Raw genomic sequence first — 27989 nt, forward strand, 5'->3', positions numbered from 1 at the left:
TTGTCCTGTGCCTGGTCTGGGCGGTGTGAGAACACCGTCTGCAATTAATCGAAGTGGTTTAATTTCAAATTCAAACGGTGAAATGAGCGACAAGGAGCTATCGAGGCGGGGACAGGCAGGCTCGTGGGACACGTCTAGCCGACTCCAGGCCTGCGTTATCATCATAGGGACGCTGAGCGAGAGCCGGGAGCGGCCCGAGCCAGCCAAGCGCAAGCCCTCTCTCTCATGCCGCGGGGCCGCCGGCCTCGCCACGGCCGCAGGGGGCCGGGCCCATCCCCGCCGCAGCCGCAGCCCCGCGGCCGGCCCGCGCCGGTGTCCAAGCAACGGCGGCGGCGTCACTTCCTGCGGGCCGCCCCTCCCGCCGCCGCCGCGCTGGGCCGGGGGCCGCGCTCCCGCTCGGGCCGTTGCGGCGGTCGCGACACGTGGGCCCGCCGGCGGCATGGCCGCGGCGGCCGAGGCGGCGGGAGGCGGCAGCAGCCGCCACGAGAAGAGCCTGGGGCTGCTGACCACCAAGTTCGTGTCGCTGCTGCAGGAGGCCAAGGACGGCGTGCTGGACCTCAAAGCGGTGCGAGGGCGGGGGGGCGGCCGGCGGCACCGCCGGGCCCGGCCGGGCACAGGGCCCGCGCCTGCAGCCGGAGCGACGTAGCGCGGGGGCCGGGCAGGGCCGCCCGCTCCCTCCTTCTCTGCTCCCTTCCTTCTTTCCCTGCAGCCCGCCCGGTGTGGTGGGGCCTCCCCCGACCGCTGACGGGCTGTGGGTGCCCGGGGATGGCTGACAGCCGCCGCGGTCGGCTGAAACACACGCTTCGGCTCTTTATAAAGGGATGTAAGGGGCACCGTGTGTTAAGTTTAACTTACTGAGAGTGGTCTTATTTACTATGCCCTGTTCTGGGCTCCTCAGTAGAAGAAGGACAAGGAGCTACTGGAGAGGGTCCAGCGGAGGGCTACAAAGATGGTGCGGGGTCTGGAGCATCTCTTATGAGAAGAGACTGTGGGAGCTGGCCGTGTTTAGTCTGAAAAGAAAACATTGAGAGCAGGTCTCATCAGTGTATATATATATATATACTTATATATATATATATATATATATGTATGTACATATATATACACACATATATATACACACATATATATATATATCTTATTGGTGCGTGCCAAGAGGATGGCGCCAGACTCTTTGGTAGTGCCCAGTGACAGGATGAGGAGCAATAGCCGTAAACTAAAGCATAGAAGTTTCACCTCATCATGAGGAAGAACTTCTCTACGTTGAGGGTGGCAGAGCACTGGAACAAGTGGCCCAGGGAGGTCGTGGAGTCTCCCTCTCTGGAGACATTCAGAACCCACCTGGTTGACTTCTGTGCACCTGCTTCGGGGGACCCTGCCTTGGTGGGGGTTGGACTAAATGATTTCCAGAGGTCCTTTCCTGCCCTACTAGTTCTGGTTTTTTTTTTTTTTTTTTTACTGCCCTGTGTTGCTCCCTGCACTGACTCAGTGTATTTGCTGCTGTTTAAACCTTTTTCTTGCCCACCCCCCTCCTTTAAGCAAGAGAAAACCATGTTGAAAAACAGACCACTGCTGCTTTATGCTTTCTATTATGTGTGAATGAAAGAAGCTGAATTGGCATAGGAGTGACAAATCATTGTCACCCAGCTGTGCAGCCAGCCTGCTGCCTCCAAGGCATGCGCTGGGCTGCAGCAGCTGGAGCCTCTCCAGTGATGCCCTGGGACCTTGATGGGCTCCTGGGTGCCAGGAGGTGTGCCAGGAGGTCACTGTGTTGCAGGAGAGATCTTTGCCATTGTGTCCTGCCAGTTCCCTGGAGTGTGCTGCTGCTCTGGCCCAGGAGCTCAGGCCCTCTGGGCTGTCGGGTGTGCAGTGCATTGAGGCAAAGGTGTGTTAACTTAAGTGGTAAAGGTCAGTGAACAGTTGAGGTGTTCAGCAAAGTGCAGCAAGAGGCTGGCTTGGTGCTCTGCTTGAAGTCCTTTCTGGAAAACTGACCTATTTTTTGATTACTCTTAATAGGCCCCAGGAGGTGAGTGGTGTTCTTGGAGCTTTTTTTGTACATCCCTGTTCAGAGTGGATGCACTTTGATCATGTTACTCTGGCTAATGAAACCTCAGGGTGAGCAGGGAAGGACACTGATAGGTTTTATGTTCCTCATTTAGTTATGCTGTGGTCTGGACAAATTGATGAGCTCCTTAGTATTAGTTGCCTCTGTATCTAGCAAAACAGAATGAAGATGTCAAGATCTTTGGGATTGTTGTGCAGCTTCCTTTAGTGTCTGTCATGTCCTGAGAGCTGTTCCAGGTCAATCTGAGAAGCAAAACATACTCAGTTTGAAAGACAACAGACTCAAAAGCTTGGCTTTAAGTGCTAAAGAGGATTGACTTGAACAATAAAGTTGGGCTGTGTAGTGGGTTGGAGCAATGCTTCTTCTTCTCTTTAGTGAGACAGGTACCTACTCAGAGGGAATAAAAGTGTTGATAACTCTTCTGTGGCTAAGTGGGCATTGCAGCCAATCACAGGCATTTCTGCTCAAGATCTGTTGGAGACTGGTTTCTGAATTACAGGTTACAATTTGTTGAAAGTAAATACTATCTGCAGTGCATAAACTCTTGGTACTTTGATAAGCAGTGAGTCAGAACTTACATTTCTGAAACTGGTTTTCTCCTAAATAAGCCATATATCTAATGAAAAATGAAGACCAGTTTGTGTTAAGCCAGTGTTCTCAGCAAACTGAAGAACAGGGCAGCCTTGAAATGGAACAGATTCCAAGAAATGATTGATGCAATGGACACCTTTAAGTGTCCCCCTGCTGACTGGTATTGACTGTCTGACGTCGTGCTTCAGATTCATATTTCTGTAGCAAAACCAGAACTAGAAAGAAAATAAAATTTAAAATCAGGTGGATTTTCAGCTTTGTGATTTAGCAATTGATAAGGAAAATCAGTTCTGTGGGACATTTTCTGATGATCTTTAATACCTCTATAATTATACCTTAGCAGGGTGTAAGAGGAAGCTGTGAAAATGTTTTAGTGTTGGACACTGATAACATCTGAGAAATTGTGGGAATGGAAGTGAGAATTTTCTTCACTTGAAATTTGAGTTTTGTATTTACTTTGAAATCCAACAGCGATTCCAGAATAATGATATCCTTGTCATGGAATAGCCTTACATAAAGAAATCTAGTTATGAAATTAAGTTTAAAACACTAAGGGATGATACAGAAGGTAAAGAAGACTAAATTTTTATCTGCAGCAACCCATGAATTGCAGGGAAGAGAGAAAAAGAGAGAAAACATGAGTGAATAAGGGATTAGCCACCTGAATGGATGCTGTTCATAGTGTACATACTTGTGCCCTGATTTCTTAAGTGGGCTTCATTTCCAGCAGAATACCATCCCTGCTCTAATGATGGTTTAGTGTTTCTGATCATCAGTGCAAAACGTGAGATATTCTAAAATCTACTGGTTTTAGAAGTGTACTGGTCAGGAGCAAATAACCACCTTACACTTGTTGTACTCCACAGAAGAAGAAAGAGCCTATCTATTAGATTTTATGTTCCCTTAGTGTTTATGTTGCAATGACATTCAGTACTTCTACATGCAATTTGGCAAGAGCACCATTCAATTTAAAACTCTCACCAAACTGTTGACAGGCCTCTTGGGGAGAAAATGTCATGTGGTACAGGCAGAGTTCAGAAAGTGCAGGATCTCTTTCCTTTGGCAGACACACGGAGAGAGCAAGCAGGCAGTGCTGGCCCTTGCTGAACCTTGTGCTTTAAGGTTCTCAGTAATGACTCTGCCGTGCTGGTCTATCGAGCTCCTCCCTAATGAAGCACATTTACAGCTGATGATTTCTGCTGCTTTTTGTCAGCTCCCAGGGAGCAAACAAGTTGGAGGGCGGGGGGGGGGGGGGCTACAAGCTTTCACTTTTCCTTTTCCTGGCCTTTCCTCCTTATTTCTGGTCATGTGTGCCTGCCTGCAGCTGAACCTGTGCTGCAGAGTGTGTTTTCTGTATTCCAGGAGCTGCACGATTGGAATGTATGCAGAACCATAGCTCTGTGCTTAGATACTTTATTCCAGCTCTGACCCTGTCTATGCACTCACTAGTACTTGGCTTGAATACATACTTAATCAAAGTATGAGGAGATGAGGAGATATTAGGAGCAATAATGATACAGTTCAGCAGCTTAACATTAGAAGGATTTTATAAAAGAGCTCTGAATGTGGAAGCTATGTCTGCTCATATTAGCAGGGCCATTGTTGCAGATGTCCCTTTCTTGACACAGGCTAAGAAGAGATGAGTTTTAACAGTGTTTTTAACAACAGATTTGTTTCAGGAAGCTCTTTTAATTATTTAAATTATTAGGGAATTGTTTATGTGGAGGACTGAACTTAATTTCCGATCCATGTACCTGGCAGAAGGTATCACACTGATAACTGCTGGAATGTCAAGGAGGAACTTCTCAATTGCTTTTTAAAATATCTGTGAAATTTTTAATAGATCATCAGATTACAAGGTCTGTACCAGAAAGCTAGTGAATGTCTGGATTAAACTTCTCAGCTTGGGAACTGGCCCCAGCTTGTGTTGGAACTTGTAAGTAGCTGAATTTCATAGAAGTGATTGAATTGTATACCGGGATAGTCAAGTCAAATACCTATGTAACTGTGCTGTTCATTTTCCTATGAAATGAGCCCCTGTCCTGGGGATCTGGAGCTGGTAGTGGTGAATCTGCTGCTGGTGTTCATTGGAGCTGTGCTTTGGGCATACAGAATGCAATATCATTTAGAGTGGAACAATTATTTCAACTTTGAAACATTTGAAATTGGACACTCAGAAGTGACTTCTTTTTTTCCTTTAAATATTTTAAGCTTTGGTTTCATAGCTTCAGATTTGTACACTGGTTTCTTTTGCTATTAGTACAGTTCAAAAATACATTAAGATTAGTAAAGCATTTATATTTTGTTGACAGGCCTTTGGGAAAATGTCAAGAGGTAATTAAATCTGTCTCCAGAGCAATTTCTTCATTGTTCAAGCCATGAGTAGTATACTAAGTCCTAGGTAAATATGTGGAGTAGTGGGGAAAAAAGCAGAAAGTTGAATAGCATCTAAGTGTGTGCTGTCCATTCCTTGCACTGAATAATGTAAACAGCCTCTAGAATAACTGAAGACTGTGAGATGTATGGGGTGCTGTTTCAGCATTGTGCAAACGGCATCAATTCTGTCACTTGCTAGAATTTTAGGGTTCTCTTGCAGTCCTTGGAAGCAGTGTGTACGTATGCAGCAGAAATTGCAGATTAAGATAGCAGGTGCATACCTACTGAAACAAGTAATCAAAGAGCTTACTTCCTTGGAGAGAACTAAACTGCACTTTATATGTATTTGCATGCATCTTGTTTTGATAATTAAGAAAATGTTTTAAAATACTCATGCAGAAAACCATACAAAAGATAAATGCTGCTAATGGTGTCAGTGGAAACAGTGTTTAGTGGGTTCACTGTCAAGGAGAAAGAGCAGTGTTTATACTTCATGGCTGTAAGAGTATTTTTTATAATCTCTGTTCTTTCTTTTTATCCTTTCAACTTTATTTCAGTAGCAAAAGGTAATTGTAGTATTAAGCAAAGAAATTTGATTTTCCTTCCAGGTTATGGTTGTCTCGAGCTGTACCTTTCTTTCATTTAGGCTACTTACAAAAAGCATACATTTAGTAGATTGTTGGAACAAACTGAAATAAATCATTATGTTCCTGTAGTAGAAATTATTTACATTTATGCATTGGTTCAAATTCAGAAGTCTTTGTCTACCCTTCTCTTTATTTTTCTTCTATTTGTTTAATATATACAATCCTATGTAATCATTGTATTTAAGTGTCCCGAGTAATTACAGAGTCAGACTCCTCTCTGCTTTCCCTTCTTTTAGTGAATATTCTTTGAACTTGAGCTGCTTTTCAGGTGTGGAAGGCATGAGTAGCTCATTTGCTTATTTTATCTTAACTCTTTGCATCAGTTACACAAAAGTCACCATGGAGAGAAAGAAGTAAGGCACGAAGTGGTTGCCTCTGCCTGGTGCTGCTTTGCTCAGAGGGGCGAGGTGTGGCAGCCCTCAGATGCACTGCACAGCTGGCTGTGTGTCTGTCAGCAGCTCCCTGGCAGCTGTTCAGGGTGCTGGTGCTCAGTGTGACAGATCGAGTGAGCCCTTGTGCCCTGCAAGGGGCATTTGTGCAGGGACAGCGCTAGCCTGAGGTACTGCAGCTCTCCTGCAGCCACCTTGTGAAGTTACAGCCCTGTTTCGTATCCTAGCACCACTGAATCCAAACAAAGGCTGTAATACCTCGAGTGTCAGTGGAAGGTATGATAAACTTATTCAAGCTTCAGAGGCTTGCCCCACTGCAAGGTATCACTGCCTGCCTTCCATACCTTTTCCTGCCCTCCAGAAAGAGCATGGCAAGCTTCTCCATGCAGTTGAATATGCTCCAGATACCGACCATGGTCTTTGCAAGCCCTATGAGCTCCTTTTCCTCTTGGGGAAAGCCTGTTGGCCTTCAGCCAGGGGACTGCCTCTTGTGCTTTGTAGCACTGCCTGCAGGTGCTGAACTTCAGAATTCGTGGTGGTATCGGGCTCTTGTAGAGTGGAACCTTCTCTCGAAGTTATGTTAGATGGCATTTTTCCAAGGGAGTGGCTTTCCCTCAGCATGCAAGTTGCTGATACTTGTTCTCTCAACAGGCTGCTGATACTCTTGCTGTGAGGCAGAAGAGAAGGATCTATGATATCACCAATGTTCTGGAGGGGATTGATCTCATTGAGAAGAAGTCAAAAAACAGCATTCAGTGGAAGTAAGTTATGTCAGTTCTGCAAATTTTCACATGCTTAAGAGCAACAAAAATTGCCTCTTTCTACTTCTTCTGGCTAGATATGACACCATAAAATTAACATTTGCTAATCAATGAGCAATGTGATATTGTAGAAGTACAATAAAGTTGCAAATGAACTGTATTTGTTTTCCCTTGTGTCTGTGATATATAAATCAGGTTTAAAGCACACAAAAGAGAATCTTTCAGAAAACTTCTAGTGCTACTTTATAACTAGCACCTGTAGTTGAAAAATTCACCTTGAATGAATCTGGGAGGGCTATTAGGACACACCGTCTCCACCCACCTGCCTTACCACAGTCTGTGCTTATTTTCTCTTAGGTCTCTGAAGGTAAAAGCTCAAGATAAGAATTCTAGGGGAAGGAGCTAGGGCCTGCAAAACAGTTCCAACATAGCAAGAAAAAAAGTGTTGCAAAAGAAGATAAATTTTTGTAGAGGGAAATTCTAAATTTAATCTGATTTTAAGAATTTTCATTTTCCTGTCAAAACACTACTGAGAGGCTAAATGCTCATTTCCTCGATATTGCATATTAGTAGATTTTCCAAATGTTGAAAATAGTCTTAAGAAATTGTCATTGGATGTTTGCTTTAGATTTTTACTTGTGGTTTCATGAACCCTTGTACCTTTTTAAGAGGAGTAGGTGCTGGCTGCAATACAAAAGAAGTCATAGACAGGCTGAGGTATCTGGAAGCTGAAATTGAAGATTTAGAGCTAAAAGAAAAAGAATTGGATCAGCAGAAATTGTGGCTTCAGCAAAGTATCAAGAACGTCATGGATGATTCTACAAACCACCAATATCCTTTTAAATTAATTGTGTGCATTTTGGAATTAGAATTAAAGCAACAGTTAAAGTGTGGGTAATGGATAAAGCATAATGTAACTCATTTAGCAAAGTAAAGCAAGTATTTTTTCAGGTTTTGCTTCAACAAAAGAAGATATAAATCTTATTTACATGAATTTTTAACTTCAATGACTGTGATTGGTAACATGAAAAAAAATTAGCGTGTGCGTATGTGTGTACAGCAGTAACTATTACGTCTATAACATAATCCTTGTGTCTTACCTAAAATTAATGATACTACTTTTCAGAACTTAAATTTATATTTTGTTACCAGTGCTTTACATTAATCTTTTTTGTCTCTTCATTCTTTTGAAAAGATTAAGCTAACATCCAAAGATAAGTGGAGTTAACAAAGTCCTGAAGCTTGTTGGGTTTCAAACTGGAAAAAAACATCCTGTGTATAAATACCAGAGAGTTGCAGCTGCATTGCTTGTAAGCATGTGTCTAGCTGTCTTGCAAAACAGACACTTGAGAATGGGAGCACTAAAGTGGCCTTCCTATCTATAATACTACTGATAAGTACTTAAAAATTACTGGAGTTTCTGTTCAGAAACTGTTTCTGTAAAATGGATTTTGTAGCAAAGGAGACTGAATTTACGTGTTAGGAAAAACTTTTGGTAGAGCTGGCACTGGAATTGATCTCCCAGGGAGGTGGTGGAATATCTGTCACTGGAGGTTTTGCAGAAAAGACAAACATCTGTCTGGAATGTCTGAACAGTGGATTGATCCTACCTTGAGGTAGAGGAATGGTATGGAAGATGAATTCTGAAGCAGTATTTCTGGGAAATGCTGATACATACCTGAATTCTGTATTGTCAAATCAGCAAGGTAAATGATATTCTTCAAAACAAGATTTTACGTGTTCTTCTTTTTTAGAAGAACTTCTTGTTCAAGCTACACAAGTATTTTTCTTTCTGTATTTTGTTTGCTGATACAGGCATTTTCTTTAAAACACAAAACTCTTGGTATTTGTAACAAGCCATTCTGAAAGTCAAAAATAATTCTTTGATTACACCTCTAACAATAATAATGTAATAGTTTAGGCTCAGTTTGGACAAACTTCTGAAGGGCAGCAAATACTAGTTTTATATTGTTTTAAGAAATATGTTCCTTGACATAAATTACATTTTCATATGTCACCCATGAAGATATCTGCAACTGCTTCAATGGTAAGTTGCTGCTAGGCTGTATTTCTAAAGTGAGTGATTTCTTGAAAAATAACTTGCTAACTAACCTGCTTTTTTCCTGCAAGTATTTTCAATTAAGAAGTACTCAGTAGTGATTGTTACTAGGTAGAGGTCTCATAATGTTCATGGCTACCAAGTTTTGGCATTTTTGAATTGTAGTCATAGATTGTATAGAATGGAAGCTCAGCTGGAGTCCTGGTTTTTGGTTTCTTTTTTGGTATTCATACTTTTCAGCAGCTTGCCATGGGCCATTAATGTTGGTCCAACCCTCCAGAAGAACCAGGAAGATCTAAATTTTGCATCATTTTCTGATGGCAGCTGTGGCCAGACAGAGCTTGTGATGCTGTATAAATGGAGCCAGCAGAAGATCAATGATGGGGCATTGCTACTAAATCTAAAGGATTCCTGTACAGGTGGTTGGAAGAAATTGCTGGGAAGTGCTGGCAGAGGTTACTTCACTTGACATCATCTCCTGATCCTGGGGCACCCAAGGGAAGATTGTTGTTCAGCCTCCAGCTAAGCTCAAAACTATCTTTTCTTTGCCACAAGGAAGAATTTTTTTAATAAAAACACAAGATTAGAAAACTACTGCAGGATTTAACAAAAATGGGCTGTTAGTGAAAAGAGGTTAGTCATTACAAAACATGGAGGCAGCTGGCACAGTGCTCACATAGGACTTCACCTAAGTGTTTCTTAGGATGCAGAGAAAAAGCCGTTACTCCAAATTAGTTGTGAACAAAGAGGAAATCATATGCAGGTAAGCAGGTAACCTGCAGTATTGTGCCTGTGCTGTGCATGTAAATGTGGTCCCCTGATTTTAACCAACACATTTTAATGTGCATAGTAAGACACAGATGAGTGTGACAGACAGCTGTTACATCCCAGTTGTATGTGCTGTGGATACTTGCTATGAGCTTAGATACTTGGAAATGCTGGCACTGAAGATGAACATTACCACCTCTTCTTCCTTCTGTTAAATCTCTGTAGTATCACCAGTCATCAAAGTCATAAAGTAAGCTAGACCAGAGAGCTGGTTTAACTGAAGTGGTATGAGGAGTGGCTGAGGGAGCTGGGGTTGTTTAGCCTGGAGAAAAGGAGGTTTAAGGGAGACCCTATCACTGTCTACAAGTACCTGAAAGGAGGCTGTAGCCAGGTGAGGGTCAATCTCTTCTCCTAGGCAACCAGTGACAGGACAAAAGGACATGGCCTCAAGCTGCACCAGGGAGCTTCAGGTTGGACATGAGGAAAAATTTTTTCAAGAAAGGCTGATTAAGCATTGGATCAGGCTACCTAGGAAGGTGGTGGAATCACTATCCATGGAGGTATTCAAGGAACAACTGGACATGACACTTAGGGCTGTGGTCTAGTTGACAAGGTGGTGGTCAGACAAAGGTTAGACTCAATGATCTTGGAGGTCTTTTCCAACCTAAATGATTCTTTGATTCTGTGAAAAAAGGAACTAGTTAAATATTTTCACCTGATGTTATATATACAACTAGAAGACAAATGGGTAAAGAACATGGTAAATCTTGTACTGCTGTGAGAAAAGGTTTTTGCAACTATGATCTTAGTATTGGAATTCTGTGATTTATACTATGCAATATACTTGGATCTTAGAGGGACTGCACATGTCCTACCACAAGTTTATATATGCTAAATTACGCAGCACTTTAAGTGACCTTAGAGAATTTCCAGATCTCATTTGAGTGGATACTATACAAGTCTTAAGAAAAATACACTTAACACTTTCTTGAAAATTGCTGTTTACAGGAGATACACTTCTAGCAATTCAAGCACCTTGTGGTACACAATTAGAAGTACCTAGACCTGAAATGGTATGTACTGGTTTCTTGTTACCTAAGTGTTCTAGAGCAATAGTGGCAAAGAAGAGCTGTTTCAGAGCAGAGGATTTATCTCTATCCATGTGCAAGAGGAGGGGAGAAAGGATTAGGATTGTTTCAGTTGAGAAGAGGGAGGCCGGACAGAGAAAAGTGGGTTTTGTACACTTAGACTAATGGTAACCCTGCCTTCTATTAAAACCAAAATAAAAAGTAGGTTTCTTCTTCTCTCTTGCTTTTAAAATGTTGCAGCTTTCAAAATAATGCATAGCTGTTAAGAATTCTCTTGAGAACTCAGTGACTTTTATGTGTCAAGTTTCTCTGTTATATCGGTAAGATGGATCTCTTATGAAAAAGCCTTTTAGATTTAGTTTTAATATAATTTGGATTTAGTCTCATGGTACTAGACTGGATAGAAAAACACACTGCAATCTCACTTTAGTCAAAAGGATTAAATTGGTAAGATTAAAGTAGGAGACCAAATGATTTACTTCTGTCCCATCTTTAACTTCTTGTTGTTGTTGTTGCAGTGCTTGATTTTAAATAGTGTTTGCATAGTTGGGAGGGAGCATGATATGAAGCATGATGGCCACTGTGCTTATAGAAGGCTGAAATTCACCTGAGAAGTTTCACGAGCTATTTTTAGTGAGGCTAAGCACAGTCTAATATCAGTAAAAGTATCCAAGGCTAGAGCCATGAAGCTGATCAGTGGTACTATCTTTGTCCATCTCTGCTGAATTAGTTCAGGCAATGGTAAGGTTCTCTGCAAGACCCAAGTTAACAGCTGTGATGTTGGATTTTGGTTTTTTTTTCTTTTTGTTGAGGACTAAAACAGCTGATCTTAGTCTTCATCACTTTGTAGAGTTCCAAGTTCTCAAGGAACAGTAACTTTCACAATACACCATCTTTACAGGGACAGAATGGACAGAAGAAATACCAGATCAATCTTAAAAGTAGTTCAGGACCTATCCATGTGCTGCTTATAAACAAAGAATCGAGCTCCTCCAAGCCCACAGTATTTCCAGTTCCTCCACCTGATGACCTTGCACAGCCCCCATCTCAGCCTGCAGCTCCAGCGACTCCACCTAAACCAGCTGCAGCTCCTCCAAATCCCCCAGAACAATGTGACCCAAACCAAGGACAGGAGTTACCGCCAACAGCAGCTACGGACACACCATCAGGTGGATCCCCGGGGTTTTCCTACTTCTGGTGGGTGGGGGAGGAAGGCAGCTGGAGGGAAAGAAGAAACTGTTAAGAAAGGCGGTAGACTAAGGAAAGATCAAGAATTTGCATAGGGTAGCAGCTGTCCTTTAAAAAACTACTCCAGGGCCTTAGTGACAGTTCTCAGGAGGTTACAGACACCTCTTCCTCTTCTGTCTGGTGAAACAGATGCTTCCCTCACATCTTACCATCTTACACTGAACAGGTTTTGGATGTAATGCTGTTAATTATTCTGAGGTGCTTCTCCAGAATGCATTATGGAGCAAAATTGCAAAACCTCTTGACAGAGGAGGATATGATTTGAACGCATTCCTTTTAATGAGATTGATAATGCAGGCACCAGTTCCAGCTATTGTACCGCAAGGTCGCATACCTTCTTCCACATAGCCACAGTAAGAGGCTGCCTGAATATCAGGTACTTTTTTCATAGAAATAGTAAATAATAGGTAATAGGAAAAGATTTAAGAAAATGCTGTATGACAGCTGCATTTCTGAGGGGTCCTGATTACCTTCCTTGACCTTTAATTAACTGACAGTTAATTAAATTGTGACTGTGGAAGGGGAAGACTCCTCTCACCTGATCCCAGACATTGGCCCTGTCCCTCAAAAGACCAAGGGGCAGGTGCTGTGTGTTCTGTTTCACTGTAAGAGACTTGTAATGTGCCTTCCTGTCCATGTAGATGGCAGCGCCCAGCAGGACAGCGCAGCCCCTGCAGCCCCTTACTCCAGCCTTCCAGAGCCAGAGCTCTATCCCAGCCTGTCTGGAGACAGTGCCCAAGCCTCAGCCAGCTCCAGTGATTACCAGAGCTTGCTGCCTCTAGATGTCAACTGCATTCTCAAGCCAAACTCATTTGACATTGCAAAGATGGAGGAGCCTGCAGGTAGGAAGCAGTAGTTCCTGTTTAAATATTTCACTGGTTCCCTGAGCCCTTCTTTATGACCAAATTACCTATGAGTTAAACAGATGAAAAAACAGGTCTCTGTTTATCTTCTAATGGAGTCACTGAGGAGCATGCTAATTTTGAACAAATGAGTTTCTTTGCCGCCAAATAAGCCTCCTGGTGTGTCTAGCTCTTGGGTTTTAAAGAGGTAAGCGGAAAAAATGTATTGGGGGGGGAAACTGAGGGATACAAAGATAAGTATATTTTACATGTACATAGCATACTGTCTCTTGCAGCTCCTACACTGTACAAGCCATAGTGTACTTGTCAATTCAGTGTTTTAATGCAAATAATGTGTTGACTGCTATAAACACGTATTAAAAAACCCCATCTACATAAAGCATGTGCTCTTGTCTTTCACAGGAAATATCAGTGGAGATATTATTGATGAACTCATGTCTTCTGATGGTAAGTGTTTAGCATCTTTTCTAATAATCACAAGTAGCAGCATGGTTTTCATGTGAACAGCACTGAGAAGGCATCTGTTAAATCTGATGCCAAGAATCAGTATGAAATTAGTTCTTTCCCGTGCTGCCTCCTCTGTCACTCTTGTCTTTGCCCCCCTTTCTATTCCCTGCAACAGTTTTATTTAACAGACAAGATAGGAAAACCTTAATCCAACAAGCACTTACCTGCATGAATAACCCACCCGTACTTAATTTAGGGAAAAAGAAAGAACAAGCTGATGACTAGTGTGCTGCCTTACAATATAAATCTGGTTTAATTCTATTCTGCCTAAAGCTTTCTGCAGGTACTTCGAATAAGTATTTCAGAATATAGTTCTGGACGCAGACTGATATATGTCCATCTGTGGTACAGAACAAGCGTCACCCATTTCTTTTCTTGCATGTCTTTGGCCATATGAGTGCAGCACTGAACCACAGCTACTACAGAATTCATGTGCTCCCTACCTCTCTGCCACTCTCACTGAGGTGGCAGGCAAGGAGGTGAACTCAACTCGCTTTGTTCCTTTTGCCCTGTATTCTGTAAGGCCTGTAATATCTGCCCCCCAGGCAGACCACTTCTGGGCTCGTCCAGAAAGAGATGTGGTTGTAAGATCCAAGGGGCACGATGGGATTCTGTGAATGTGCCAGTACGTGGTTAATATAGAAACAGCCTCTGCTTCTAGAGCAGGGATATAGATAAAGGAATATAAATATAAATGATGGCTTTCTGGTTAAAGTTTTCAAAAGCTGCTCAGGAACTCCATTGCTGCAGAAGAAATTAAACCCATATTCCACAACTATCACTGCACTTCAGCAAACTGACTTAGAATATCAAGCAAAATTTGGCAGATACATCACTTACTGCCTTAGTTTGAATGCAGTACAGGTTTTCATGGTATGTATCTTAGTAAGCTTGTCAGATTACCAAGACTATTTTAATAATTAAGACTAACCCTTATGACAAACATACTGAAATATGATAGGGCTGATTTTCCAAGTGTTTTAATTTAAACTAAACTGTTCCTGCTTTACAGTTTTTCCTCTCTTACGACTCTCTCCTACTCCCGGAGATGACTACAACTTTAACCTGGATGATAATGAAGGAGTCTGTGATCTCTTTGATGTGCAGATACTAAATTATTAGATATTATGTCAACCAGACTACTTATCTACCTCTAACTGTAACAATCTAGACTTCTTCATAACCTAAGTATTTGAATAATGAATGTATAACTTCTTAGTTCACTGACTCTGGGAGTATATTTCCTTTTGCTTCCTTTAACTACTTCACAAAACAAATTCAAGAACAAGAAAAAAAGGGCTCTTATCAAAAATTCTGGCACTTTTTCACCTGAGTGTTCTTCTGTCTAAGCCAATTGTTTGGAGCTTTCCTCAGTAAGAAAAGTGAAAATACTTTATAGCCTTTTGATCATTTTTTAAAAAGTGGTAAGTCTTCTTGCTCACAGTTAACAGCATTTTCTTTGAAGCTTTACTGCCAAGAAGCTTTGTATTTTTTAACTTTTCAAACAATTTTTAAGCTTTCACTGCCAAGTTGAAAAGTGAAGGGTATCAGCTTGAGTTATGCTAAACTGTTTCAGTGAACCAATTTTGTGAAGTGCCTTCTGTTTTAGCACTTTAAGTTTCTCACACTGACTTCTGACATTCCACTTTCCTAGATGATAGGAAAGGTCTGTTTGTAGTTTGTATTGAAGTGTGCCAATACTTGTATATTAACAAGATTTTTTTAATAAAATTGTGCAAACAAAGCCATCAGTATTTGTGGTCTTTCATTTCTTGCAACCCCTTCATTGTCCATTTTGCATTACAACTGAGATAACAGGCTTGTGGCAGCATCCACATTTGCTGGCTCCTCTTCCAGATTTGTGGAAACCTGGGGAAAAAAAAAAAAAGAGTTTCAGTTTAAAGCAGAAAACAGTTTCTTTTTATTCTGGTTGGAAAAAAAAACCTCCAGTCTAAATAAATATCCAGTGGCCAGAAGATTAATGTGACTCTTCTATATTTAATTTTGGCTAATTTTGCAGTTATACTTCAATAATTTGGGGGGATTGCAGGATACACTGAAGCTGAGACCTAAGGAGAAAATGCTTTGTTCTTTGGGAGCATCATACCAGTAACACACATGGCCCAGTTCTGCAACTTAGGAGAAGAGACTATTACACCCTGAGTGGTGTAGAGCCCTACTAGCACAGGAGCAGTAGTATAGTCTGAATTCTTGGAGGAATAAATAACAAGCCAGCAGGGACAGGACCACTGGCTCCAACTGCCTAGAAATCCTGGCTTGACTTCATCCTGTGCTGGCAGCACTGTCACTTATGTTTTATTTTTCCCTCAGCCTCTCCTTAAGGAATTTGGCACTTGTTTAGTTGCTCCCAGCTGTACAGAAACTTGATCACCTCAGGCATACTGACAACTCATGTCCACTTCTCCAAACTCCACCTTCCCCCAACAGCAGGATCGATTAACTGGCATCTCATCCTGAAGGACTGCTTTCTCTCCCTGAAACTCTGCCTAGAGCATCAGTCAGCAGAAAGAGTTTACATGGAGGAATTTGTCAGGAATTAAACTTTTATGAATTAATTCTTGTGCAAGACTGCAAGTAGGCCTGCATTTAAAAAAAACCAAAAAATAGACAAAGGCAAGAGAAATACTGTCTTCAACCCCAAGTGCTGCCAGCAAAACCTCTACTATAGAAATTGCTGCTTCAGGTGTTGGTCCTTCTGATGAGGTAATACAAAGGCTTAGGAATTGGGAACAAAGAGAGGCAGAACTGTTTGTTTCAAAGCACTGTCAGGAGGTTCAGCTAGGGAACAGCCAGGTTCATCCTCTCTGTGTCTATTCATGTAGAGATACAAGTTTCAAATCAAGGGACTAACTTAAAAAAACAATTAGAAATCAGCTAGAATGTAATTTAAAAATATGCTTTTGAAGCATGCTTCAGCATGGCTGCCACCCTCTTCTCTCTCTACTTTAGTAGTTATATAGAATTTGAACATGCTAACTAGGTTTCGGTATTACCACACAAATGAAATTTATAAAACTGGGATTCTAGTTTTAAATCAACTGCATGAATTCACAGATTCATAGAATATTCTGAAGTAGAAGGGAACCACAAGGATCATCAAGTCCAACTCTTAAGTAAATAGCCATTAAAAGGGTTGAATTCAGCACCTTGGTATTACCAGCACCACTCTGACCAACTGAGCTAAGTGCCTGCAGCCTAAGAGACACGTTAAAATGCTTTAAACAGACACATTCTTTTCATTCCCCTCAGATTTTTACAAAGGGAAATTACCTGCTGAGTGTTCTGAGGTTCTGCTGTGGTACCTTTTGATAGCTGCCGGATTTCTTTCTGAACTTCAGCAAATGCTTTATTTATTGTGTTAACTTTTTCAGCATTTTTAATGTTTATCTGGGAGAGAAAAAAATACACACATTGGTATTTTTAACAAAAATTCCACTGATCTGAAACTGCCCCATTTTTGTGCAATTATAATGCAGCCAGTGTTACATGCTTTTCTGTATGTTTTACCTGTTACTTCATTGGGTCATCTAGCTGTGTACTAATAAATTCAAAATTAAGAGTTAAACTTGCTCTACTGGAATGGGAGCCCATAGTGATCCAGGAAGAGAACACAGAGAAAACATAAGTCAGGCTTCATAGGCCCTGCTACACCACCCTCAGCTCCTCTTAGCTGGAATGAAGTCCCAGGAAGGGTTCCTTTCTTCCTCTCTCTGGTGAACTGACCCTTGCTGGATGCCAGATGCCCACCAAAGCCACTCCATTGCTGCCTTCTCCAGCTGGACAAAGGACAGGAAATATAATGAAAGGCTCATGGGATAAGGGCAGAAAGAGATCACTGACCAGCTGCCATCATGGGCAGAACAGACTCAACTGAACTTGGGGAAAAGTAATTTAATTTGTTGTCAAACGAATGTTGCAGAGGAATCTCAGCTCAGACACCTGGAGCACCTCTTCTCCCTCCTTCTTCACTACCTTGGTGTTTGCAGGGCTGTTTCTTTAAAAAATTCTCACTCCTCTGTTCTGACTGCTGCTGGTGGTATGCTTCTTAACTACATCATCCCAGAGGCACTGCCAGTACCTGATGGGCTCTGCCTTGGCCAGCAACATACCCATCCTGAAGCCAGCTGGCATTGGCCATTTCAGACATAAGGGAAGCTTCTGGTAGCTTTTTAGAGAAGCCACACCTGTAGTCCCTCAAGCCAAATACAATTTGTAAATTATTTTACTATGCTGAATTTCTTCCAGTAGCTTACCTTTCATCATCACACCGTGCATCCTAATTGGTCATACTACAGGTCTGGCAAACAACATCTGCCAGGTTTTGCTACAGTATTTAAAGAAACAGTGCAGCTGTAGCAGAGTGGAATGTGTCTCTGGGCACCTCAACTCTCTTTTAGCCCAAGTCTGCCTTTCTAAGTTATTTCATCAAAGATTTTACTTTCAAAGAGGAGGTGCTAGAATATGGACACTCTGGGGACAACTGTCTGTGGTAGAGGAGCAGGGTTGGATGCAAGAGGGCATAAACACTCACCACTGCAGCAAAGTAAGATTCAGCCAACCTGACCCCTAGCACCTGCTGCTTCTGAAGTCTGGAACAGGATCACAGCCAAGTACTAACCTATTACATTGCAAACATTCCCTAAGCATGCTCATAGGTCTTCAGGCAAACCCAAATTTCAGCATACCTACTGCTGTTTCAAAGACTACCCCCATAGTTCATCTCTGAGCAATTCAAACAGGCAGAAGCAAATTGTGAATGGTTACATGTATTCATTTCACTTTCAAAGCCTCCATAATTTCAGAGCACCGATACAGTAACAACAATTCCATTCTGACTGACCACAAAAAACAGTATTAAGAAAGCAGTGGCAATGAGGCTGATACAACAGGCCTGCTCAGATGAACACTTTAATTGGGACAGTGACTGGACAAATATAGCCCCAGCTCCCTGTTGCCTCTGCCGAGGTGTGACGACCTGGTTCAGGAACGGCACGGCAGCCACCTCAGACTGCTCGGGCCAATTACTCGCAGACACCAATGTGGTGGACGGTAAAATGGCGTTTATTTCAAAGTTGCGCAGCATTATATAGTCTGGGGTTACATCACTTCTGTCTGCTTGCGTAACAAAAAGTTGGGGGGGGGGGGATCCTATCTTTCCGTACAGCACGTAATCTTCCGACCGCCTGTCCCTATCTTCCCACACTTCCCCCCTTTCTCTATGCTTAACAAAACGCAGTAACATCTGTAAAGCAAATACTGTTAATCTAACACTATTAAACTGTAAGTTATTAAGCTACTAAAACCTAAGCTATTAAACTTTAATGTCACTGTTCAAAAAGCCTTGCCTAAAGCACTTGTCGGCGTTCAACTAGCATGATGTTAATTGAGTCCAAATGATTTCTAACAAACGACACTAACTTGTTTAAAATACAGGGTCCGAAGATTAACGCCAAAAGTATCATAATACAAGGGCCTATGAGAGTGGAGATAAGGGTGGTTAGCCACGGGGATTGGCTGAACAATGACTCAAACCACCCCTGTTGACTTTCCCTCTCTTTCTTCCTTGAGGCCAGTCTTTCTCTCAGTTCGGCCATTGAGTCCCGTACGACTCCCGTATGGTCCGCGTAAAAACAGCATTCCTCTTTCAGGGCCACACACAAACCTTCCTGTTGCATGAGCAAGAGGTCCAAGCCTTGTCTGTTCTGCAAGATGACCTCTGAAGGAGAGGAGAGGGATTTTTCTAAAAGGGAGATGGATTCCTCAATTTTTTGCAAGTCCTCGTCGACGGTTGCCTGCAGCTGGGAAAGCCCTTGATGTTGGGTTGTAAGGGCTGAAACGCCTGTACCTGTGCCGGAAGCTCCCAAGCCAAGGAGCTCTGCAAAGGTAGTACTTGTCACTACTTCCCTTTTGTGGAGCTGGTGAGGCTCGTCGGACAGGAGATACATTTCTTCCTCTCGATGATATAGAACCCTAGGGACAATAAGAACTTGGACACAAAAGTCAACGGAAAAATTAAAATGATCAAGGTACACACAGGGACTGACCCCAGATTGCTGGCATACCCACATCCCTGGCCCAGATGGGATCGCCCATTTGTCCGAACTTTGGGGCTGTGTGAACTCATCACAAACGATGCCTTTTTGTCTAGCTACAGTCGCGTTACCTAAACACTTGCCTCGACCCGTAATCTGATTTAAAGTGATCCCTCTTCGGGGAGTATCCCATCTACACTGGGGTGGATCTTGTAATGTTGAGTAGTTGAAAGAGACATTCAAGGCAACGCCCTCATAAAAGGGGGGTTTTGCGTCATAACACAGCCAGCATGACTCAGTGAGATCCGGATTTGATTGGTTCAGGGAAAAAAAGGTAGCATTTAGCATGTTAAAAAATGGATCATAAGAAGCCGGTTTGGGCATTGAAAGGATGAGTGGTATAGAGGTGGAGTTAGGTGTGTGTGTCCCATGTGTGGGTTTAACGGTAACTGTGGTTCTTTTTCCGGCCCTGTTTTCTGCAAGGATTGGGTTAGGTCCAAGAGAGATGGGCGTCACCTGTGGGAGTCTAATGATTTGGATGTTCACCCAGTGGTCGCGAAAGGCGCGGACGAACACTGACCAAACTTTACCAGTAGCCCAACTTTTGTGCATTGGTTGCAGGATAGTCATATTATAGCTGGTGCAGGTGTGTCTTTTTCCATCTCGGGGTGTGTATATCAGCCCATCCATCGCGAATTTAGGTTCACGGCAGCCGCTAGGAGCATAGTTAACTTGTAGAAACATGTCAGGCTGCTGTGGCTGCCATCTGTCACTTGTTACAATGGTTTCGCACCCCCAGTATCCACAGTACCCGTACCCTGGGTAATTACAATAGCTTTTGCCTGGGTTAGAGGCGGGGCACCAATAGGTCTGATACAATGATGACTCCCCGAAATTGGGAAACCCCATCTGTGAAGGGAATATGTCCCTTAGCTTGAATTTAAATGACGGGCTGCCTAGCACTACAGCTTCTTGGATTGCTTTATCGCCTGAGAGGTGATGCAGGACCCACTTGAACGGCTGATGAGGGTAATGCTCAGCATCAGTTGTGCCGACAAACCCTAACAACAGAATAATACATAGGTATTGTTGCCGTTTCACCTTCGCCCATACCGGGCCCTCGGGTGCTGCTGGGCCGTCTGATGGCTGGTCGTTGTTCTTTGGTTCTAGGAGTCCTGGGTGTCGCCAGGGCATTTCATCTTCTTCCGGCGCGCGGGCATAAGGGTTACAAGGACGACCGCAGATCCAGTCCTGCAAAAAGAAACTCACAGCTTTCATTAGCTCGATTCCGCAGCTCTGGCTTAACGGACTTGAGCGGACGCCACTTAATTCTATTGTGTTTTTTAACTGCGGCATACCCCCACCCCATTAGGACTATCTTCCACCCTTGTTCCCACTCTCCAAGCTCGTTCCTAATAACGACCAGTGGGCCTTCTTCCAAAGCTTGGGTGGCCCAATGTTTCTGGGTTGGGCTTTTTGCCTCATCACCTCTAGAGAACTGGTTTAATGCTAGCATTGCCGTGGCTAGCAGGCGCGCCTGGTCTCCTGGAGGAATGGCACTGGTGAAGCCCTCCGCTTTAGCTAATACTTCTAACTTGTTTTTTAAGGTCCGATTTGCTCGCTTGACTATGGCCTGCCCTGTGCTATTGTACGGAATGCCATGTCTCAGAGTGATGTTCCACTTGGAAACATATGCCTGGACAGACTTAGAGATGAAGTTTGGGCCACTGTCTGTTTTAATTTGGTTCGGGACACCGAGCCACACCATAGCTGTTAACCAATGCTGGATAGTTGCCTTGGAATTAGTTTTAGAGTGTTGTGTGGCTACGATCACTCCACTGTATGTATCTATGGTTACCGCTAACCAGGCTTGAGGCTTCAACAGTTGGCAAAGGGTGAAATCCGTTTGCCACACCTCGGAGGCTTTAAGGCCCCTAGGATTGACTCCACTGGACCATAGTGGGGTCTTCCGACAATGCAGGCATGTAGCTACATCATGTTTCGCATCAGCGATAGGGATCCCGCACTTCTTTGCTAACGCTTTGGCCCCAATGTGAAGTGTTTCGTGTAACTGATGGACATCTCTAAGTGTCCATAGCCCCTTTGCTGCGGTGTCCGCTTTATCACTGCCAATTTGAAAAAACCCTTTAATCAGGTCATGGCTGTTGATATGGATAACCGGTATGGTGCCTTCTTGGGAATACAGCGCTTCTTCAATTTTCGCCGTCATGGTGGATGTTGACACGCCAGGCCTGGACATGGCTATGCTGAGCTTGGCAACGAACATCAAGTCAGTCACCAAGTTAAGATGCTCTGTTGTGAACAGCCTGCATGCCAGTACTAGGGCCGCCGCTTCTAGTTGCTGGACTGAGAGTGCATGGTCAGTCATTTTAATGTAGCGTCATTGTTCCTCAGCTTGCCAGATCACCACTGCTGTCAAAGTTGCTGAGAATGCATCGGTGAAAATGGTCAGTCCCGGCAAAGGTCGGTCCGTCACTTTCTGTGGGAGATCAATGTCTATGACTCTTAGCAGCTTGGTCCACGGAGGTTTTGCGGCATATCGGAGCTTACCGGCAAAGCCATGAAAGCTAAGACCAGGTGTTCTGACATTGCTGTTGATAGAGTGGGAAGCTGCTTGCGAAAAGGTAGATGTATTCTGGCAGGCTCAACGCTTAAGTGACTCAGGGCGAGTTTTCTACCTTTCATGATGAGACACTCAACCCCCGGGGAGAATGCGCGTAGCGGCTTTCCCAAACCTACCCACTGCATGGGCCTAGCTTCACTGGGAGTTCCTTGAGCTAGCGCTCCTACTCCCCCTCCTTCCGTGAAGTGGACATACAGATCAAGCAGTACGCCTGGATTCCATCTCGAGAGCGAGCCCGAGGACATCTGGCGTTCAATGAAATCAAGAGAACTTATTGCCTCTGGGATTAGAGACTTTTTCTCCCATGGCTGCTTCCCTTGCAAAAGAAGATATAGCGGGGACATGATTTTAGGGGGAATTAAGACAATGTTGCGGAGCCATTGTAGAGATCCCACCAGCTGTTGTGCATCATGGAGCATCTTGATGTTCTTATGGATTTTTATTTGCGGAGGGGCTACATAGGAGCCTGTGATTTGCACTCCTAAAAAGGTCACGCAGGGCCCCTTTTTTATTTTGGCGTCTGCAATTTCAAACCCATTTCCTTGCAAGGTTTGCAAAACAGAAGACACTAATCAGTCTACTTGACCTGCTGATGGCGCGGCAATCAAGACGTCATCCATATATTGGATGATGGTAGCGGTGGGGTCTTTACCTCGAATGCTCGATCTACTGTGATTTGGCAGATAGTGGGGGAGTTGACCATGCCTTGGGGTAGCACTGTCCACTGAAAGCACAAGTTGGGACGCTGGCCGTTCGGGAACACGACGGAAAAGGCAAACCGCTCTTTGTCTTCCTTGTGCAGCGGAATTGAGAAAAAACAGTCTTTAATGTCAAGCACTGCGCAAGGCTGTCCTTCTGGTATCATGGATTTTGCGGGCAGCAGCATTTGGACAAGACCCATTGGTTGAATTTTCTTGTTTACTTCACGTAAATCAAGAAGGAGCTGATAGCCTTCACCGCTTCTTTTGGGAATCACGAAGACTGGGGTGTTCCAGGAACTGGTGGAGGGCTCTATGTAACCTTGTTGTAACTGGCGATCAAGTAACTCAAGAAGGGCAGTCATTCGAGGCTCTGGCAAGGGCCACTGCTCAACCCACACTGGGTCATGGGACTTCCACATCAGCTTGATAGGAAAGGGTGGGTGTGTGGCAGTGGCCCTCAGGCTAAATTTGTCACCCTTTTATTTGACCTGGGACATCTCTTCCCAGCAAAGGCAGAACTCCTGACATGACATATGGGAAGAGAGCGATGGGGTTTTTCAGGTCCCTTCTCCGTATGGAGCATTATGGCTATTAGTTGGGCACTCTTTCACGCTCGGGATGATCCTCCAACTCCGCCTACCGGGGGAGCTTCTTCCAGTTTCCAACGTGAAGGCCAGTTTGTTTCCAGGATAACCGTAACATCCGCTCCAGTGTCGATCAGGAAAGGGATGTTGATGATGATGTTGTCCGAAGGGGAATTCTGGGGGAACATGTAAAGGGGAACATCGTAAAGGTAGCAGCTTCCCCACACTATGGGAGGGTTTATTGCATTCTACAGCCAGGGCCAGCCAGGGGTCTTGTTCCCTGGGAGCGGTACTTGTTGATTCGAAGTTGTTCCCGAATTTGATTGAGTCGTTGGGTAGGCAGCAGAACCATTGTTATTTGGGAGGGTGGTGGATTCGGTAGCCCCCCATTCTATCCGGGGTAGGCGTAGCTGGGCCGCTTCACATCCCAAGTGGGAGGGGGCTGCACACGGCCCGCCCACCCCCTCCCTCTCCCATTTCCCTGCGCCTTAGATCTGCAATCCTTTGCAAAGTGTCTCCTTTTTCCGCAGGCCCAACACGGTCCTCTAGGTCGATTTTGACGCAAGGGTAATGAGTGGACCAAAAACTGCAGGTCATCCGCTTGGGGACAATTCGACGGGACGTGGCCCGGCCGACTGCATTTAAAGCATGCCATCACATTGGCTATCGCTGTACAGACAGCTGCCTGAATTGGGGTTAGGTGTTCCTCTTTCGCGACGTGTTTGATCATGGTCGCGAGGCTCGCTCTGGCTGGCAGTGAGTGTAAAATTTCTTTGGTAGCTGAATTGCATTGTTGACGTAGGCATTCCTGTATGACTGGGCCTTTCGCTTCTGCGGGTAGAGCCAAGGAATCGATCGCTTCCAGGAGGCGGTCCACAAATTGGGTGAAACTTTCGCTCTCGGCTTGCTTTATGGTAGACCATGGCGCCGGTTTGGCGACTATTCTGCAGGCTATATGGATGGCTTCTCTGGCTGCGCGAGTGGTCGTAGGTGCTGAGCTTGCCCCTGAGGTGTAATCATTGCTGGGTCGGTGCCCATTAGTCGCTGTAGACTGGAGCCATGTAGTGGGTGGTCTGCGCTGGTTACCTGGGCTAGCTGCTTCATGCAACTGTCCTCCCACTCCTGTTTGAAAACGATCATTCCCGCTCCATCAAAAATCATTCTGCACGTTTGTTTTATATCAAACAGGAGCATATCTTCATTTCCGAAGACACTATCCACAAAAGTGGAGACCATGGCAGAGTTGATTCCTTTATCTGCAATCACTTTGACGATCACCTGCACATCTTTGGGAATCACGGGGATATAGGCCCTTTGCCCTCCGTCTGTGACACGAACCAGCAATGCCAGGGTGGCAGGCAAGGCCCAATCGGCACAAGTGATTTGTATCTTTTTCCAGTCCAAGAGTGGAGTGCCCCTCACTTGCCCCCTTCTTGTCGGTGCAGGAGGGTTATCACTTCTGGTTTTACTTGCTTTAACTCTCTCATATTATGAATCTGAACCAGTGGCAGACCGGCTGTCCAACCACTCATCTCAGCTGGTGTCTGACTCAGAGGCGGAAGTCGACTGACTGGACAGTTCCGGGCTCCGGTACCTTTTTGTAGAGCTCTGCCCCCGCTCCTTCTTACCATGGGTAGGTCGTTCCCTCCTCCTACGGCCACTCCGCCCCGTACTTTCAGAAGGCCTAACCATATAAAGGCATGTCTTGCAGTGCATGTCCTGATTGGGCTTACCACCTTTATTCATAATCTCCACCCCTCCATGACCACTCCCGCTGTCCCCCTTTTCTCGAATCTCCTCCCGCTCCCGCTTGTGCTAACTCGCCGCACTCGACAGCCCCCTTTCCTGCCCACCCTAGCGTCTGGGCCCGGCCCTTTGGTCCACTACCCGGCGCCATTTTGTGGGGCACATGGTGGGGGTCTGTCCCACGCCTCCCCTAGTTCTAAGTTAACGGCAACATTCCTGACTTTGTCAAGTAAGTCGTCCCACAAAGATTTTTGCTGCTCCACGGGCGGGGACTCAGGGATAGGGCTGGATGGGCATGGTGGCGACAGGAGGTCGCCCCGCTCTTGTGAGCTGCTAGGCTCACTCAGAAGGTCGCCAACCAAGGTCTGCGTTGTTGCCCCAATCCCCAATTTGGGGGAGGCAAGCAAGCAAGTAATTGTGATATGACCTTCGCGAGGGCTTCCATTCTTCTTGCTGGTCTGGGAGCATCCTCCCCACCAGGCTGGTCCCGCTGCTCCGGCCGCCGTTCACCCATCCAGGCGAGTCCCGTTCCCCGCGTTCCCAGGTTTTGGCACCACTTGTTGCCTCTGCCAAGGCATGACGACCTGGTTCGGGAACAGCACGGCAGCCACCTCAGACTGCTTGGGCCAATTACTCGCAGACACCAATGTCGTGGACGGTAAAATGGTGTTTATTTCCGAGTTGCGCAGCATTATATAGTCTGGGGTTACATCACTTCTGTCTGCTTGCGTAACAAACAAAAAGGGGGGGGTGGGATCCTATCTTTCCATACAGCACATAATCTTCTGACTGCCTGTCCCTATCTTCCCACAGCTCCCAGCTCTGATCGGACTGGACAGACTGTTGGTAACATGATGTACAAAGACCATGTGTTCAATCAGGGCTTGTCACCATATTCCAGATTCACGGGGGTTTTAGAAGGTTCCAGTCAGTTTTAACAGTGATTTCCTCAAGTACTCAGGCAGGACTGGTCCACAGAAAGAGGCTCTACAGCTAGCATGGGTACCTACATCAAAAGTTGTCTGAACAGTTACAATGGGCTTTTAGCTATTAATGAGTAAATTTATTTTAGCGACTTTTTTTCTGAGCATCTTCTTACACTGCTTAATGATAAGTAAATTACATTAAGCCCAAAGGCTTAATACATTAAAGAACACAGCTTCAAACACAGAGAATAAAATTTTACTCCTAATAAGCTCTTCAAGACTATGAAACTCAGACATTTCATGAATATGATTTTAAACCTGTTTCTCCATTTATTATACAGAACAGTCTAGACTAAGAGGAGATGCGATGCCAACAACATGAAATTGGTTTTTTTCTAATGTTTGTTACATTTCTGTCTGTCCACCAGAATAATTTATCACATGGAGCTTGCAGGAGAAAAATCTGAAACAGCCTTTTTTTTTAAAAGTCATTTACTTGTGTTTCTCCAGCAGACTACAACTGCATCAAATGGGGAAAATAAGCCACTATTTGCTTTTATTATTTTTATTACCAGATGCTTTTCTAGAGGGACAGGTGAACTCTTGCAGAACACACACCTCAGGGTGGAGGCAGAGTTTGAGAAGATACTATATAATGACTCACTGCTCACAACAGGAAAACTCTTGCTTAGATCACCCCCATCCCTCTTCCCCTGCACTGCTCCCTGCTCCATGACCCACTCTCTCCCTCCTCTGGGCTGTGCTCTTGTACAGACACGAAAATAACAACATTATTTTTGCTTCTTTGTTTTTCTATTGCTTTAGTATGTTACTGTCTCACAGAGGCATCTACAGAGCATCAAAGCCAAACAAGGGGCAAAAAAGGGGCAGAGAGGAATTAAGAGCAAAACATCCAGCAGTGCACACTCCTAGCTGTGTTCACTGCATTTCACTGACGGTTTTACTTGACACCTAAGGCAAATAAACATTTACTGGATCAGAAAAGGCTCCATCCTTTCTGGTTCTTCCCCACCAAAACACTTCTCTCTGCATTCATTCATTCATAATTAGGTTTGTTCAACTCACCAACCCAGCACATAAAAATGCAAAATGTATTTTTAATGGCTTTTGCTGCTGATTTAGCAAGTTGAGTCACCTAGTGGGCGTAGCGTTCCTGAGCCAGAATCAAGGAGAGCTGTGGGAATGCAGCCCAGAGCCTGCCAAAGAGATCCCTTCCGGGACGAGGAACGTGACGGAAAGGAGCAGGACCTCCCTTTGTTAGTTGTACTAACTATACCCAGTGGTTTGGATCAAGGCATTTTGTTAAACTCAACCCTGAATTACACCCTCAGCGACGCTGAGAATGCAGTCCAGTGAACGCGAACTCGCTGGACTGCTGATGCACCCTTTAGCATCGCATTCCCGAGGACAAGGCGCGATACTATCAGACACTTCCCAAACGACACCCCTCAAGCACAGCCGGATGCCCTCTGCGGCATATGCCTGCGAATCAGTCAAATTAACTTCTCGTGCTTCTCTTTTTTCAGATGATACATCCACATACAAACCTAATTTTCGGGTGAAAATCGTGCACTTTGCCGTTTTGTGCCCGGACGCACACTGCCCCTAAAACAGCTCGATTTAATCATTTCCGAGCGCTTGCTGCGCGACGCAGCGCGGTTCGAAGGGAGGAAACCCCGCCGAGCCAAGGCCTCCCGCGGGCGCCGCAGCAGGGCAGGGGCCCCCCACGTGGTGGAGCGCTGCCGCAGCCCGGCCAGCGCCTCCTCCCACCGCGGCACTCACCTGCTTCAGCCCGGAGGTGACGGGCCGCGCCTTGCCTTTGGCCTTGGCCTTGAGGACGCCGCTGCGGGCGATGCGGAACACGCTGCCGGACTTGCCGGCCCCGCCGCGGCTCTTGCCCATGGCGGCGGCGGCGGCGGAGGCGCGCGGGCGGGTGACGTCACACGGCGCTG

General features: G+C 44.7%; 2 protein-coding genes across 3 annotated transcripts; one reads left to right on the plus strand and one right to left on the minus strand.

Moving 5' to 3' along the window:
- The first annotated feature begins 390 nt into the window (after nt 1–390).
- E2F5 (E2F transcription factor 5) lies at nt 391–15106 on the plus strand. Its single transcript, XM_059863073.1, has 9 exons — nt 391–565; nt 6720–6829; nt 7499–7660; nt 8833–8876; nt 10665–10729; nt 11646–11913; nt 12634–12834; nt 13258–13302; nt 14375–15106. The coding sequence occupies exons 1-9, from the start codon at nt 440–442 to the stop codon at nt 14482–14484; spliced, it is 1131 nt and encodes a 376-aa protein (XP_059719056.1). The 5' UTR covers nt 391–439; the 3' UTR covers nt 14485–15106.
- RBIS (ribosomal biogenesis factor) lies at nt 15064–27971 on the minus strand. Of its 2 annotated transcripts, XM_059863065.1 has the most exons (3): nt 27820–27971; nt 16654–16770; nt 15064–15231 (listed from the first exon to the last, which is right to left on the minus strand). In XM_059863065.1, exons 1-3 carry the CDS (start codon nt 27937–27939, stop codon nt 15163–15165), a joined length of 306 nt encoding a protein of 101 aa, XP_059719048.1. In that variant the 5' UTR covers nt 27940–27971; the 3' UTR covers nt 15064–15162. The 2 variants fall into 2 exon arrangements, with proteins under 2 accessions (XP_059719048.1, XP_059719038.1); XM_059863055.1 differs by lacking the exons at nt 15064–15231; nt 16654–16770 and adding an exon at nt 18424–20666.
- Nucleotides 27972–27989: the final 18 nt, after the last annotated feature.

Source organism: Haemorhous mexicanus, chromosome 1 (assembly GCF_027477595.1).
Source record: "Haemorhous mexicanus isolate bHaeMex1 chromosome 1, bHaeMex1.pri, whole genome shotgun sequence".
NCBI classification, from domain to species: domain Eukaryota; kingdom Metazoa; phylum Chordata; class Aves; order Passeriformes; family Fringillidae; genus Haemorhous; species Haemorhous mexicanus.